General features: G+C 37.5%; 1 protein-coding gene across 1 annotated transcript; it reads left to right on the top strand.

Annotated features, from left to right (window-relative positions):
- The first annotated feature begins 155 nt into the window (after window positions 1-155).
- On the top strand, window positions 156-12,540 carry LOC122309550 (DNA-directed RNA polymerase 1B, mitochondrial). Its single transcript, XM_043123063.1, has 19 exons — window positions 156-1,173; window positions 2,228-2,503; window positions 2,582-2,715; window positions 2,818-2,884; window positions 3,055-3,113; window positions 3,529-3,646; window positions 3,830-3,943; window positions 4,167-4,298; window positions 4,386-4,802; window positions 5,804-5,854; window positions 6,280-6,350; window positions 8,027-8,111; window positions 8,523-8,675; window positions 8,796-8,870; window positions 10,353-10,442; window positions 10,571-10,618; window positions 11,137-11,251; window positions 11,368-11,471; window positions 11,648-12,540. Exons 1-19 carry the CDS (start codon window positions 346-348, stop codon window positions 11,756-11,758), a joined length of 3,048 nt encoding a protein of 1,015 aa, XP_042978997.1. The 5' UTR covers window positions 156-345; the 3' UTR covers window positions 11,759-12,540.
- Window positions 12,541-12,594: the final 54 nt, after the last annotated feature.

Here is a 12,594-nt window from a genome sequence, read left to right as displayed (position 1 = left end):
TGTAAAATAGTTATTCGCGTAACATTCCGGGACTTGCTTTTATGACTTCTCGTTTGTAATACATTATTGCATTTCAACAAGTTCGGGTTCTCGCCCAGAAAGCTAAATCGGGTCAGAAAACGGGTCGAGTTTTAAAACCTCGAGAACGAACTACGAAGTATAGGTTTTTGGGAGGGTTTAAAGGCGGCCATAAAGTGCTCTCCGCTGTTCACCTTCCATTTCCTCGAGATCTCACAGTTTTCCTTAATAAATCTTTCTTGTTCCAAGTTTTTTGTCTCCCGACATTCTCCCATTGATTCAAATCGAAGAGAAACTTGGGCAATTAAGCTAAGTATCCACTTAAACATGTGGAGGAATTTATCTAAACAAGTTTCTCCAAGAAAGATAATTTTTTCCTCCGAATCCTCTTGCTCTTGTTTACCTTCTTCTTCTTCGTCTTCCAGTTCTGGAAGGTGTTTTCGAGACTCGAGTTTTCTCGAGAAAATCAGACCTCTCGAGTCGCCTAATGCTGTAAATTATTGGTTTCCGGCTTTGGCTTTCGGTCAAAATAGCTTATTATCTTCTCAGACTAATGGATTGAGAAGACCCAGCCTCGCGAATTCAAATTACCCGTTTGGTTTTTCTGGGAATTATAGCTGTGTGATAAGTTATGCAAGTGCTGCGGAGGCTATTGCTTCCGAGGAAGACTTGTCGGGGTCAGATGAAGTGCAAGAACTGTTGGAGGAGATGATTAGAGAAGACAAGGTGTTGGAGTCTCTTTCAAGGCAGCCGAAGAAAATGGTGGCGGGTATGGGGGTAACGAAGTATAATATGCTTCGAAGGCGACAGATAAAGATGGAGACTCAGGCATGGGAAGAGGCGGCCAAGGAGTACCAGGAGCTCCTGACGGATATGTGCGAACAGAAGCTCGCACCTAATCTTCCATACATGAAATCTTTGTTTCTTGGTTGGTTTGAGCCCTTACGGGATGCCATTGCTGAAGATCAAGAATCTAGCAAGCAAAAGAAGCACAAACCTTCTCATTATCCGTATTTTGGTCAATTACCGGCGGATATGATGGCGGTCATTACAATGCATAAGCTGATGGGATTGTTGATGACTAATACTGGAGGAATAGGCAGTAGCAGGGTCGTGCAGGCCGCTCTCCAGATAGGCGAAGCAATCGAACAAGAGGTGTGTATAGTTAGGTTTTTTATTTGCCATTATTACTTCGCTTTAATTTGGTGGAAAATATTTTTCTTAAAGATAGTCAGTGTTAAGCAAGTGGAAACAAAGCCGTTCCTTTTATATATATTTGTCAATTTTCATACTAGAACTTTTTTTTATTGGCCCTGGTGTCTGAGAACAAAGTTCCATCTAATCCTGGGGTTGCACAGGCCCTCGGTAAGGAGTTTTCCTCAAGTGCACTTTGGGTAATTCAAGGGGAAGTTCCCCAATCCGATGACTCTTAGAAATTATTTATACTTAAGAGGATTTGAACCTTGGACTTGGAGGGAGCAATCTACCAAACCAAGGCTTTTACCACCCGAGCCACTAGGAGGATTTGAACCTTTTCTGATATGTAATAATAATATTTATTAAAAAGCGGGAAAGGCGCAATGTAGTACACAAGGATTATATAGAGAGACACCTATCCAGAGAAGCAAAAGATACAAGAAAATCATGCCAATTTGCCCACATGAGAAGGATATGGATAAAATACAGTTTGAGATTTCCTAAAGTCTATAATAACCATCTTTCACACTGCAGCGATCTGTGGATTGCCAATGCCAAGCAAGTTGAATCTGTTATCGTACTAGAAGATCATTAATGTAGTTCATCTTGGTAATTCTTATTGGATTTTTCCAATCAGTGGGACAACTTTGTATTTTCTCAAAACAGGTTTATGGGTTGTTTGCCCTACACTTCCCCATCATCAGGAATTGGAAATATTGTGGCTTTTTTTTCTTTTTTTCCTTTCTTTTTGATAAGTAATCAAAGATTTTATCACAAACTTGACGTAGCCCGAGTAAACATGAAGTAGACAAGAGCCACACGTAGTCAGGGATAGAAAAAGAGACAAGATAATGAAATCAACCCATCAAAATCTGCAAGAGCTGCCCTAGTTGGGGAAGTTTTGTGGCTTTTATGGAAAATCATGAATTTATGATTTCTCTGAGCAGGCTGTCCAATTTATTGCCATTATCTCTCATTAGAGTCTTATATTTGATCATTTCTCATGTACCAGGCCAGGATACACAGGTTTTTGGAGAAGACAAAGAAGAAGAAGAAGAGCACAGCAGTAAATAAAGCAGAAGGCAAATCTAATAAAGATGAAACAGATAAGAAACCAGAAGGTGAATTTGATCCCATGATTGATGGACAAGAAAAGCCGACCAAAGAACAAGAGAAGTTAAGGAACAAAGTAACTAAACTGATGAAAAAGCAAAAGGTGCATCAAGTAAGGAGAATACTGAAAGAACAAGATGATGTGGAACCTTGGGGTCAGGAAGCTCAAGTTAAGGTTTGTGATGTCTATAGTTGTAAATGTGGCAATCATATTGTTACTGTTGTCATTATACCTTGTTGTTGTATTTTCCAGGTTGGCTGCCGCTTAATTCAATTGTTGACCGAAACAGCCTACATACAACCTCCAATTGACCAATTAGGAGATGGTCCACCAGAAATTCGGCCAGCATTTTTACACTCCCTTAAAACTTTGACGAAAGAAACACAGTGAGAAAGATTGCATCCCTATTTAATTTAATCTCTCTCTATTTCGCCCCCCTCCAATTTATATATATATAACCCCCCTTTTTTAACCATCTTTATCAACAGGAAGTGCAGCAGGAGATATGGTGTTATTGAATGTGACCCACTAGTTTGCAGAGGACTTGAGAAAACTGTAAGTAGACAACAAGCTTCCTTAAACTGTTTGTGTTGGATTATTTTCGTTATCATTTTTACATGAAAATTTCTTTATTGTGATTGATTGAAAATGTAATGAAGAATTTCATTGTAAATTGTTTTATCCGTGAAGTGTAACAATAGTTCTACTTTCTCATGTCAAAACAGGCTAGACACATGGTTATTCCATATATGCCTATGTTAGTGCCTCCTCTAAGGTGGAGAGGGTATGATATCCAACCTTTCTTTAGTAACATTTTATAGTTATTTGGTTAGTTTAACAGGTTATTATTCCAATTAATGTTCATTTGAAAGCAACCCCTAGGGATTGGCTCAAGTGGTAAAAACCTTGGTCTTGTGGTATGCTCTTTCCAAGGTCTAAGGTTCAAATCCTCTTGAGTGCAAACAATCTCTAGGGTCCATCGGACGGAGGGATTTTTCCCTTGAATTACTTATGGTGCACTTGACTCCTTGCCAAGAGCCTGTGCACCCCCGAGATTAGTGAGGATGCTGTTCTTGGACACCCGGTGCCAATAAATAAAAAATGAAAAATTAATGTTCATTTGAAAGCTAGCTAGATTTACTTTGAGGGTCGTATGCCGAGTCTATTTTTTGGTTTTTAATTTTGCAATGTTTTTGCAGGTATGACAGAGGGGCATACTTGTTTTTACCATCCTATGTAATGCGAACACATGGAGCAAAACAACAACGTGAAGCAGTTAAGAGGGCTCCAATGAATCAATTAGAACCTGCTTTTGAGGTGAGAGCCCTGTATTTTGTTCTTTTAGTTCTGTTTTGGTGTGATGCTTAGTTCGTTATCAACTTGCCATGTGTGGAAGGCCTTGAAAGCTTCATTCTTTGTTCATATGTTTGCTACTTGTGAGGATCTTACAGCTTGGCTGTTGGTTGTTTACACTAATGCTGTAATTGTTTTATGAAGTAGGCTCTGGATACCCTTGGAAATACCAAATGGAGGGTAAACAAAAGAATACTTAGTGTGGTAGACAGAATATGGGCTAGTGGAGGTGGTCTTGCTGATTTGGTTGACCGTGAAGATGTGGGTAACAGCTTATTTTCCTTTTCATCTGTGCATATTTTTTTCCACCCTTTTGAATGAAAGAAGCCTTTTTATTTTTTATTTTTTATTTTTTTTTAATGTAAGTGAAACTTCTCTTATTCAACAACAGGTCTGTTGCTTCCTTGTCACTTAAAACTGTCTGGTAAAGCAACTATGCTTTTTTTGTTTATATTAACTATCCTTCTTCACTTTCCCAAAATAGGTTCCTTTGCCAGAGGAACCAGACACAGAAGATGAAGCAGAAATTCGGAAGTGGAAGTGGAAAGTCAAAGCTGCGAAAAAGGTCAATAGCGAGAGGCATTCACAGCGGTGCGATATAGAACTTAAACTTGCTGTAAGAGCTTCCTTGATTAGTTGAATTTGCTTCGTGTTGTTGAATGTTACAAGAGATTGTGTATTAATTCTTTTGATTTGGGAGCAGGTTGCTCGGAAGATGAAGGATGAGGAAGGCTTCTACTACCCACATAACCTTGATTTCCGAGGTCGTGCGTACCCCATGCACCCATATTTAAACCATCTTGGTTCTGATATATGCCGAGGCATCCTAGAGTTTGCAGAGGGGCGCCCTCTGGGAAAGTCAGGCTTAAGGTGGTTGAAGATACATTTGGCAAATCTGTATGCTGGAGGTGTAGACAAGTTGTCCTATGAGGGCCGGGCAGAGTTTACTGAGAACCATCTAGATGATATCTTCGACTCTGCGGACAGGCCTCTTGAAGGAAGGAGGTGGTGGTTGAGTGCTGAGGATCCTTTCCAATGCTTGGCAGCTTGTATTAATCTCTCAGAAGCGTTGAGAAGCTTCTCTCCAGAAACTACTGTTTCGCACATGCCTGTCCACCAAGTAACCTTTTCTCACTCTGGTCACCAAATTTAATATGTTAATGTTTATGTGGATTAGCAATCTTATAAAAAAAATGTGGATTATCAATCTTCTAAATACATAAATGATGCTTTGATTTCATTTTAAGAAAGTACTTAAGATTGAGTATACTTCCTGTGTACTTGGGCTATGCCTATTTACTAGTTTCAATAAAATGTTATATTTCTTATAAAAAAGAAAAGAAAAGACAAAAGAAAGTACTTACAATTGCGCATCCTTCTTTTGTTACCTATCAAATTAAGACTGCACTTCCTTGCTTGAAACTTTTAAATTTTTTATTGGACATGATAAAACATATTTCATGGGTTAAAAGAGAAAAATTAGCAGAAAGAGTTGTCATTGTATAACTTGGACCTAAAAACATATGCATAAACTTATACATTTCTCTATGCACGCTTCTGCATGTCTGTGTGGCTTGGTTCTGCCATGTGTTTCATTTGGCAGAGGTGAGGTTACAGTTTCTCGAATGGTGGGTTTTCTTTTTATAGACTATACCAATCTGGTAGTGTCTGATTGACTACAAACATTCCAAAAATTCTTTAAGTCTTTAGGAGGTCTAAGTTCTATTATTTGGAGGGTATCCCCTCTAATTGGCATGCTAAAAAATTACTGAAGGCACACATGATTCTACACACATGATTCTAAGGCAATTTAAACTTTCCAAAAGAGTTTATCTGTATACTCTTGAATTTTGAAATTTTATGGAAAAAAAGAAGTAAAAGGTGTAGCCCGAGTACACTCAATTAGAAATAGAAAACTCTCAAAAAATTTTGCAGTGATATTTCGTTGCCCTTTCTTTTAATGAGTTTCTTAGGGATTTTCGTTCTAACAGATAGTTCATGAAGTGTTACATTGATAGTACCTAGCCTTATACTTGCAGTTATATTTTACAAACCCATAGTTAAGTTTTCTTGTCCCATACTAGGTATTTATCTTTTTCTTCTCTCTCTCTCTCTTGCAAGGATGGTTCATGTAATGGCTTACAACACTATGCTGCCCTTGGGAGGGACAAGGTAAAAACTTCTCTAATTGTTGGGATCTAAGAAAGGTGCAGTACATATAAGTTGCACAATGAAGCTGTCTCTGTGGGATATTGAAGTATGGTTTAAACTGCATAGAACAGTTGATTTTATATGTACAATCTTGGATATGAAATAAATGATTTTTTTGGCTTTAAATTTGAAGGTTTGAAACTTCCATTATTTGATATAAACTATGATGATTGAAAAAACATTGAAATGAGTTGGTCGTGGTTCCGAAATTTGCATATATTGACCCTTGGCTGATCCAAATACCTTCAGGGGATTACAATATTTCTTAGGCTCCTTAAAATCTTAGCAATCTAATTTCTGGAATTTTTGTTTGACATTGGCATATTGTCCTTCTCACGTGCCTGCAATTTATTTTTAATTTTTATTAAATTGCTTTGATCTTATAGTTGGGAGCAGCTGCAGTAAATCTTGTTGCGGGAGATAAACCTGCAGATGTTTACTCTGGAATTGCTGCCAGGTAATCATCTCTCGCTCTCTCTCTCTCTCTCTCTCTCCCCCCCCCCCCCCCCCCCCCCCCCCCCCCCCCTCCTCCTCCAAGTTGCAGCGTGTGAAGAGTCGTGCTCAATGAGGCACCCATAAACAGGGGCGGCTGCAAGTGTTTCTAAACGGTGGCTGTTGCATATTTCCTGAACTACAGGGAATGCCATGTTTTCATGGGAGAAAAAGAATAATTTTTTTTGTAAGAGAGGAGAACATGTTAGACGGTAATAAAAATAGATTATGGAGCAAATGTTTTCCAATGAATTGAGAAGGAATAAAGCAAAACCTTAATGAAATGAGGAAAGAATCTGTGTTGTTCACAAGTTGCAACTGTTTAAAAATAACATATTTCCTAATAGGGTCAGACAAAAGAGTTCATTTTTTTCTTCAATCAGTATAAAAAGATCAATTTTGTTGAAATTTACTTTGTACTGAATTAAGACAACGTCCTTGTTGACTTATTCAGATCAGGTCCCTTGTTATATTATTAATTCAAAGACAAGAACAAATAAACTAGATGGTGCCAGTATTGCTGATGTCGAATTGCCTAAATTCTCCAAAAGCAATATTTTTAAGGACAAAGCTTTCCTCTAAACTAAGTTGGAAGAAATTCCTTCAAATCAATCTATTAAATTAACTGATTTTCCTTAAACATCTGAAAACCCTTCTCTCTGTTAGTGTGTGTTTGGGATTGTGGGGAGAAATATTGCTTTTGGTTTAAAGCTTACAGCTTAGAGCTTAACATAATAAGCTCTATTATTAAAAAGCTATTTACTGTTTGGAATCTATGTCTAAAGTACTTTTAAACATATTATTTGTTTGAAAACAAATTAAAAAAGTACTTTTTGAGAGAAAAATGACATAAAAGGGCATATCCTTGATAGAAATAAAATATTATGATCAAATAACAACAAAAACAGTCTAATAAGATTTTCAGTAAGTATAATGAAAAAAAAAATGTCCTCAACGATGCATAAGTGAAAGAGCAATACAATTTCTGGGATTGGCAATACAATTTCTGAAGGGAGGAGTGCTCAACAGAAATATAAAGGAGGAGGATACGAGAACTCAGAAAATTCTGGGATGGGCAAAGCCTGTCATTATGTTAAAATTATAATGGTAGTTTTGTCGATCACATATTTATTTAAAATAGGGATCACATTCTCTCCACTGCATTTGACAAAAAGCATCATTATGATGCTTTTGTTTAGACGTAATTTTCTGCTTTTTTCTGGATTTAAAAGTATTTGCAAAACTACCAAACGGGCAAATCTCATCAGTTAAGTACTTTAGACTCTACAATTGCACTTTTTAGGCCTCTCACCACAATCCCAAACAGAGCCTTAGTCTAACACAGTTAATCCTATTAAATGACACGTGTCACTCAGGACAATTAATAAACTGATTTTGAGGAATTCCCTCCAAACTAGTTAGGAGGAAATCTTTGTTCTATTTTTCACCTATTCAATTGTTTCAGCTGGTGCTTATAGTTGCATAATGCTCTTTACTGAAGGAGGTCTTAGGGATTCAAGTCAGGAACAGATAGGGATTCAGAAGGTTACTGTACCCAGTAGGGACAGTACCCAGATAGGGATTTAGCTTCTATTGCCTTTTCATTAAAAAACTAGTTGAAGCTCATTGTTGTGCTTGCAGAGTCCTTGACATCATGAGGAGAGATGCAGAAAAAGATCCAGCAACTAATCCAAATGCATTGCACGCAAGGCTTTTAATCGATCAGGTTTTTCTATAGTTACTTGTCAAAACATGGTGTAAAATCTTGGTCAAGCTTATGTTCTTTAATTGTGTTGTAGTAAACGTTAAAATTGTGCATAATAGTTTTAATGATGCAGTTGACATTATTATGTTGTATATGAATTAGATGGCTTGGAGTTAGTAGTTACCATTTAAAGGAATTTCATTTTTTTTATCGGTAAATAAAGTTTTATTGATCATAGGAATAGGCAAAAGCCCAAGTACATGGGTCATATACAAGAGCAACGCCTAGGAGTGATGTTCTAGTGATATAAGAAATTCATGAATGGTCATGCCATTAAAATCAATTAATAAAGGAATTTCATGTAACACCAGTTGTTTGCAATTCCTGTTATCATTATTCTAATTGTTTGCCTTTGTTACTGGCTAACTTTAGGTGGACCGGAAATTGGTTAAGCAAACAGTGATGACATCTGTATATGGTGTCACTTACATTGGTGCCCGTGACCAGATCAAGAGGAGATTAAAGGAGCGTTGTGCCATTGCAGATGATGATGAAATGTTTGCTGCATCTTGCTATGCTGCAAAGGTAAAAGAATACAACTATACTGTGAATTTGTGCGACTGTGTGCCTACATGCTGACATGAGCATTGAGCCTATCGTTCGGCCTATATTTGGCTTTTATTGATTATTTCACTGCCTGAACAGACCACATTGACAGCATTAGGAGAGATGTTTGAAGCTGCAAGAAGTATAATGAGCTGGCTTGGCGATTGTGCAAAGGTGTGTCTACGGATGTGAATCCGGATCAGATAATATTTACATGCCTGAGTTTGTGGGGTTGGGATAGATTTAGATATCTTTGAATTCCTCGGTCAATGGGAGTCTGAATATGATTCCAGTAAGTTAGTGTTGCATTTGTAAATGTATTGGAGGTTTAATTGAACACTCTTCCACTGAATTGGTTGGAGTGACTAATTTATTGCTTCATTGATGGATAGTTATGGTCTTTGTCTTTATTGTGTTCTGGGTATATATGGTTATTCACACTTTTCCCCTTAATTGGTTGGCATGGCTCATTTATTTATGCGGGGAAGGTTTACTAAGACGGGGTCAGAACAGTTCTGTTGGAATGTAGCTCCCATTTGCCACATATGGATGATTTGAAACGGAAGGAAAAATCACACATATTGGTGTTAAGTTTAAGTTTCATTTCACTGGACCTTGTATGAATGATACATTGCTTTTAGCAATGTTTACATTTCTTTTGTGGATATGATCACTCCTCATTCTTAAAGCCCTAAGGGTTGGCTCAAGTGGTAAGGGCCTTGATCTGGGGGTATGCTTCTCCCAGGTCTAAAGCTTGAATCCTTGGGGCAAACAAGTTTTAAGGTTCACATCCCATTGGTGAGAAGCCAACAATTTACCTGGTTCATGTGATGTGGGCTTGTTGCACAGGTCTGGCGTTTTACCGGGTAAAATGACGTGTTGCATTTGCAGGGTCTCGGGGTTTCTTGTCATGAAAGAGGAAAAAAAAAATAAAGATCACTCCCCACTCTTTTAAAATTTTGTATTGAAGAAAAAAAATGTTGAGGTTGCTCGGATCCTAGACCTGTTACCTTGTGCCAAGTTTGTAAGAGTGTAGCAGAAGTGGAAATGTTGATGAAAAATCAAAATGTTACTGTTTCTTGCAAATGAAGATCTTTCTTGCAAAAGTCAGTCGTTTGATTTGTTTTGTTTCACCTCTCTTTTGATTTTTCTGGATTAAAAAAATTGAGTTTTCCATATCAGAAAGGTTACTGTTCTGAGATTCTTTGTCTAGCATTGTTCAGAATCATTGCATGTGTCATGTTTGTTCAATTTATTTGCTATAGAAATGGACCTGTTGGACTCTTACTTTATGGCCTGCTATCTTTTGGGTTGACCGTTCATCCATCACCATAGTAATACTGAACTATATTGTTCTAATTGAAGTAACAAGTGATGTCAGGTGAAGTTCTGGTTTTCTATTTTGGTTAAATAGAAATTGACAAAAAATAAATAAATAAATTCTTGGCCCCTTGGCAAATATCGATATACAGTTTGGAATTTCAGTTATCAAAAGTCTTTGTATCTGTGGTCGGCCATTTATACTCATTGTGTAAACCACTTATTCCATAGCAGCTCTCTTGAAACAATGTTGCTGGTTTTATGCTATATACTTAATATTACCTCTAATCCCTTTTCATCACATACTGCCAACACCTAACTTTGAGCACTGAACAGGTTATAGCTTCGGAGAATCAGCCCGTGAGATGGACCACGCCTCTTGGGCTTCCTGTTGTACAACCCTACCGGCAATTGGGAAGGCACCTTGTAATGCTTTTAACAAAATTTTAGAACATTAAAATGTCTTATGTACTTCTTTTATTGTTATTAGAATTTCAAGCAAATCCAACCTCAGTTTTTGAGGTGTCATTAAAACTGCTGGATTTTCAATGCAGATTAAGACTTCTCTTCAGGTGTTGACATTACAACGAGAAACTGACAAGGTAACCTTGTTTAACATTTATCTTGTGTCTGCTTTCCTAATCTTGGCGACTTAAAAGAGAAGTGTTGAATACATGCCCAAGTCTGTGTGTTATAAAAAGGGATGTTCATGGGATTAAGGTTGGGTTCTGAAATCGAGTAGCAACTTGCCTTGCTAGGATTTGAATCTGATTGAAGTTGTTAATTCTTCACACACACACACACACACAGAGATCAGACTTGGTTCTGAATCAAATAATATTTGAAACCAAATCCAGCTGGTTGGAATCCAAACTGTTCACAGCCATACAACAAGTACTGTATGAAGCTTTCTTCATCCATATATCCCATATTCCTTAACTGGAGCTATCTTCAACCATATATTTTAAATATTTCCTCGTCTATGTATTTGAGATTCCTTAGCTAAGGCATTGTGCAGTCATTCTGTCTGTGATTTTGAAGTATCCCACATCTCATTTGTGAGTTTTAAGCTATCAAAGAGCCAATCACTTGATCGATATTGTTTGGACAACTTTTATAGGTTATGGTTAAGCGGCAGAGGACAGCCTTTCCCCCAAATTTTGTGCACTCACTTGATGGTTCACACATGATGATGACTGCCGTTGCATGCAAAAGGGCAGGCCTTAACTTTGCAGGTTTGAACTGGATTTTATTTTTTATTTTTTGCATTATATCTGTCGCAAACACGCACATACTTGTGTTTGTGCTCATGTTTGAAATTTTACTGTATGATACCTATGCTTGCTTACAGGAGTCCACGATTCATATTGGACACATGCATGCGATGTTGATGAGATGAACAGAATACTGAGAGCAAAGTTTGTTGAACTTTACAAGGCACCAATACTGGAGAATGTAAAGTTATCTTTACTTTTAGAACTTAGAAGTTCTTGAATTATGAGGAAATATCCCTCCTATTATGTATTTGTAATTTGTGATTTCTTATTTTGCACTCAATGAGTTATGTATTCCCTGTTGACATCACATTGATCCTTTGTTTTTGTTTTTGTTTTTTTTCCCCCTTTTTGTAGTTGTTGGAGAGCTTCCAAAAGTCTTTTCCAACATTGGAATTTCCTCCCTTACCAGAGCGGGGAGACTTTGATCTCAGAGATGTGCTGGAATCTCCGTATTTCTTCAACTAGTCTGAGGCAGATGCTTACTTTGGCAGTTTCCCTTATTAACTTGGACTCTATATCGTTGTCATTCAGTGGAAGGTGATGACAGCTTTACTTTCATTCACTGGCATGCGATTGTGAAGGCAGATTACCACATCCAACTATCCAAGTGTAGAGAAAAATTTATGAAACTCAAGGTTTGGCTACCCCCATTTGATTTCCTGTGTAACTACCCACAATCAGTTTGCTGTGGAATTCCTGTATATAAGTCAAAACAGAATGCATCAAGCCATTGGCAGAAGAGAAGACGATCCAAAGGAGGAGTTCTGCTCTCTATATTCTGCATCAGCTACTTCAAATTGCTTTGAGGAAATAAGATACATGTGGCATATATTGGAAACAACACCACCTCCAACAGTTATATCAGCTAGGTCTAGATTTACAATGGAGGACATCAAAGCTTCAACGGTAACCCTTGATTGGTGATGATTAAAACTGGTTCGGGAAGGGTGAAAGAAGGTTCTTTATCTTCAGAAACACTGAGCAGCGATTAATTGGCTCGTGATCATTTTAGGCTCAGTTAGCCAATTGGATCGTTGGATATGTTTATTTAATAGGTATATTTGCCATCTCTCGTGTACAATCTGTTGTCGTGCTAATAATACCTGTTCGGCCCTTTGATTCTTGCTGTAATTCAAAGCAAAATCTTCCAATTCGTATTGAAGAAAGAAAATAATGCAATTGGGAGTTGTCTATGGCTCTTGAAGAAAGAAAATAATGCAATTGGGAGTTGTCTATGGTTCTTGCAATTTGCGTCTTTCTACCTAACCATAAATTTATGTAGTTTATTGAGTTTTAGAAGT

This window comes from Carya illinoinensis, chromosome 5 (genome assembly GCF_018687715.1).
Source record: "Carya illinoinensis cultivar Pawnee chromosome 5, C.illinoinensisPawnee_v1, whole genome shotgun sequence".
In the NCBI taxonomy this organism is placed as follows: Eukaryota; Viridiplantae; Streptophyta; class Magnoliopsida; order Fagales; family Juglandaceae; genus Carya; species Carya illinoinensis.
The sequence above is the reverse complement of the archived record's forward strand: the minus strand, read 5'-3'. Positions and strand labels throughout refer to the sequence as shown.

Excerpts from the sequence above, each read along its gene's own strand:
- LOC122309550 (XM_043123063.1), top strand. The coding sequence starts at position 346 with ATGTGGAGGAATTTATCTAAACAAGTTTCTCCAAGAAAGATAATTTTT. Across the intron at positions 3,944-4,166 it reads ATTTGGTTGACCGTGAAGAT|GTTCCTTTGCCAGAGGAACC; the intron begins GTGGGTAACAGC and ends TTCCCAAAATAG. Across the intron at positions 4,803-5,803 it reads CGCACATGCCTGTCCACCAA|GATGGTTCATGTAATGGCTT; the intron begins GTAACCTTTTCT and ends CTCTCTTGCAAG.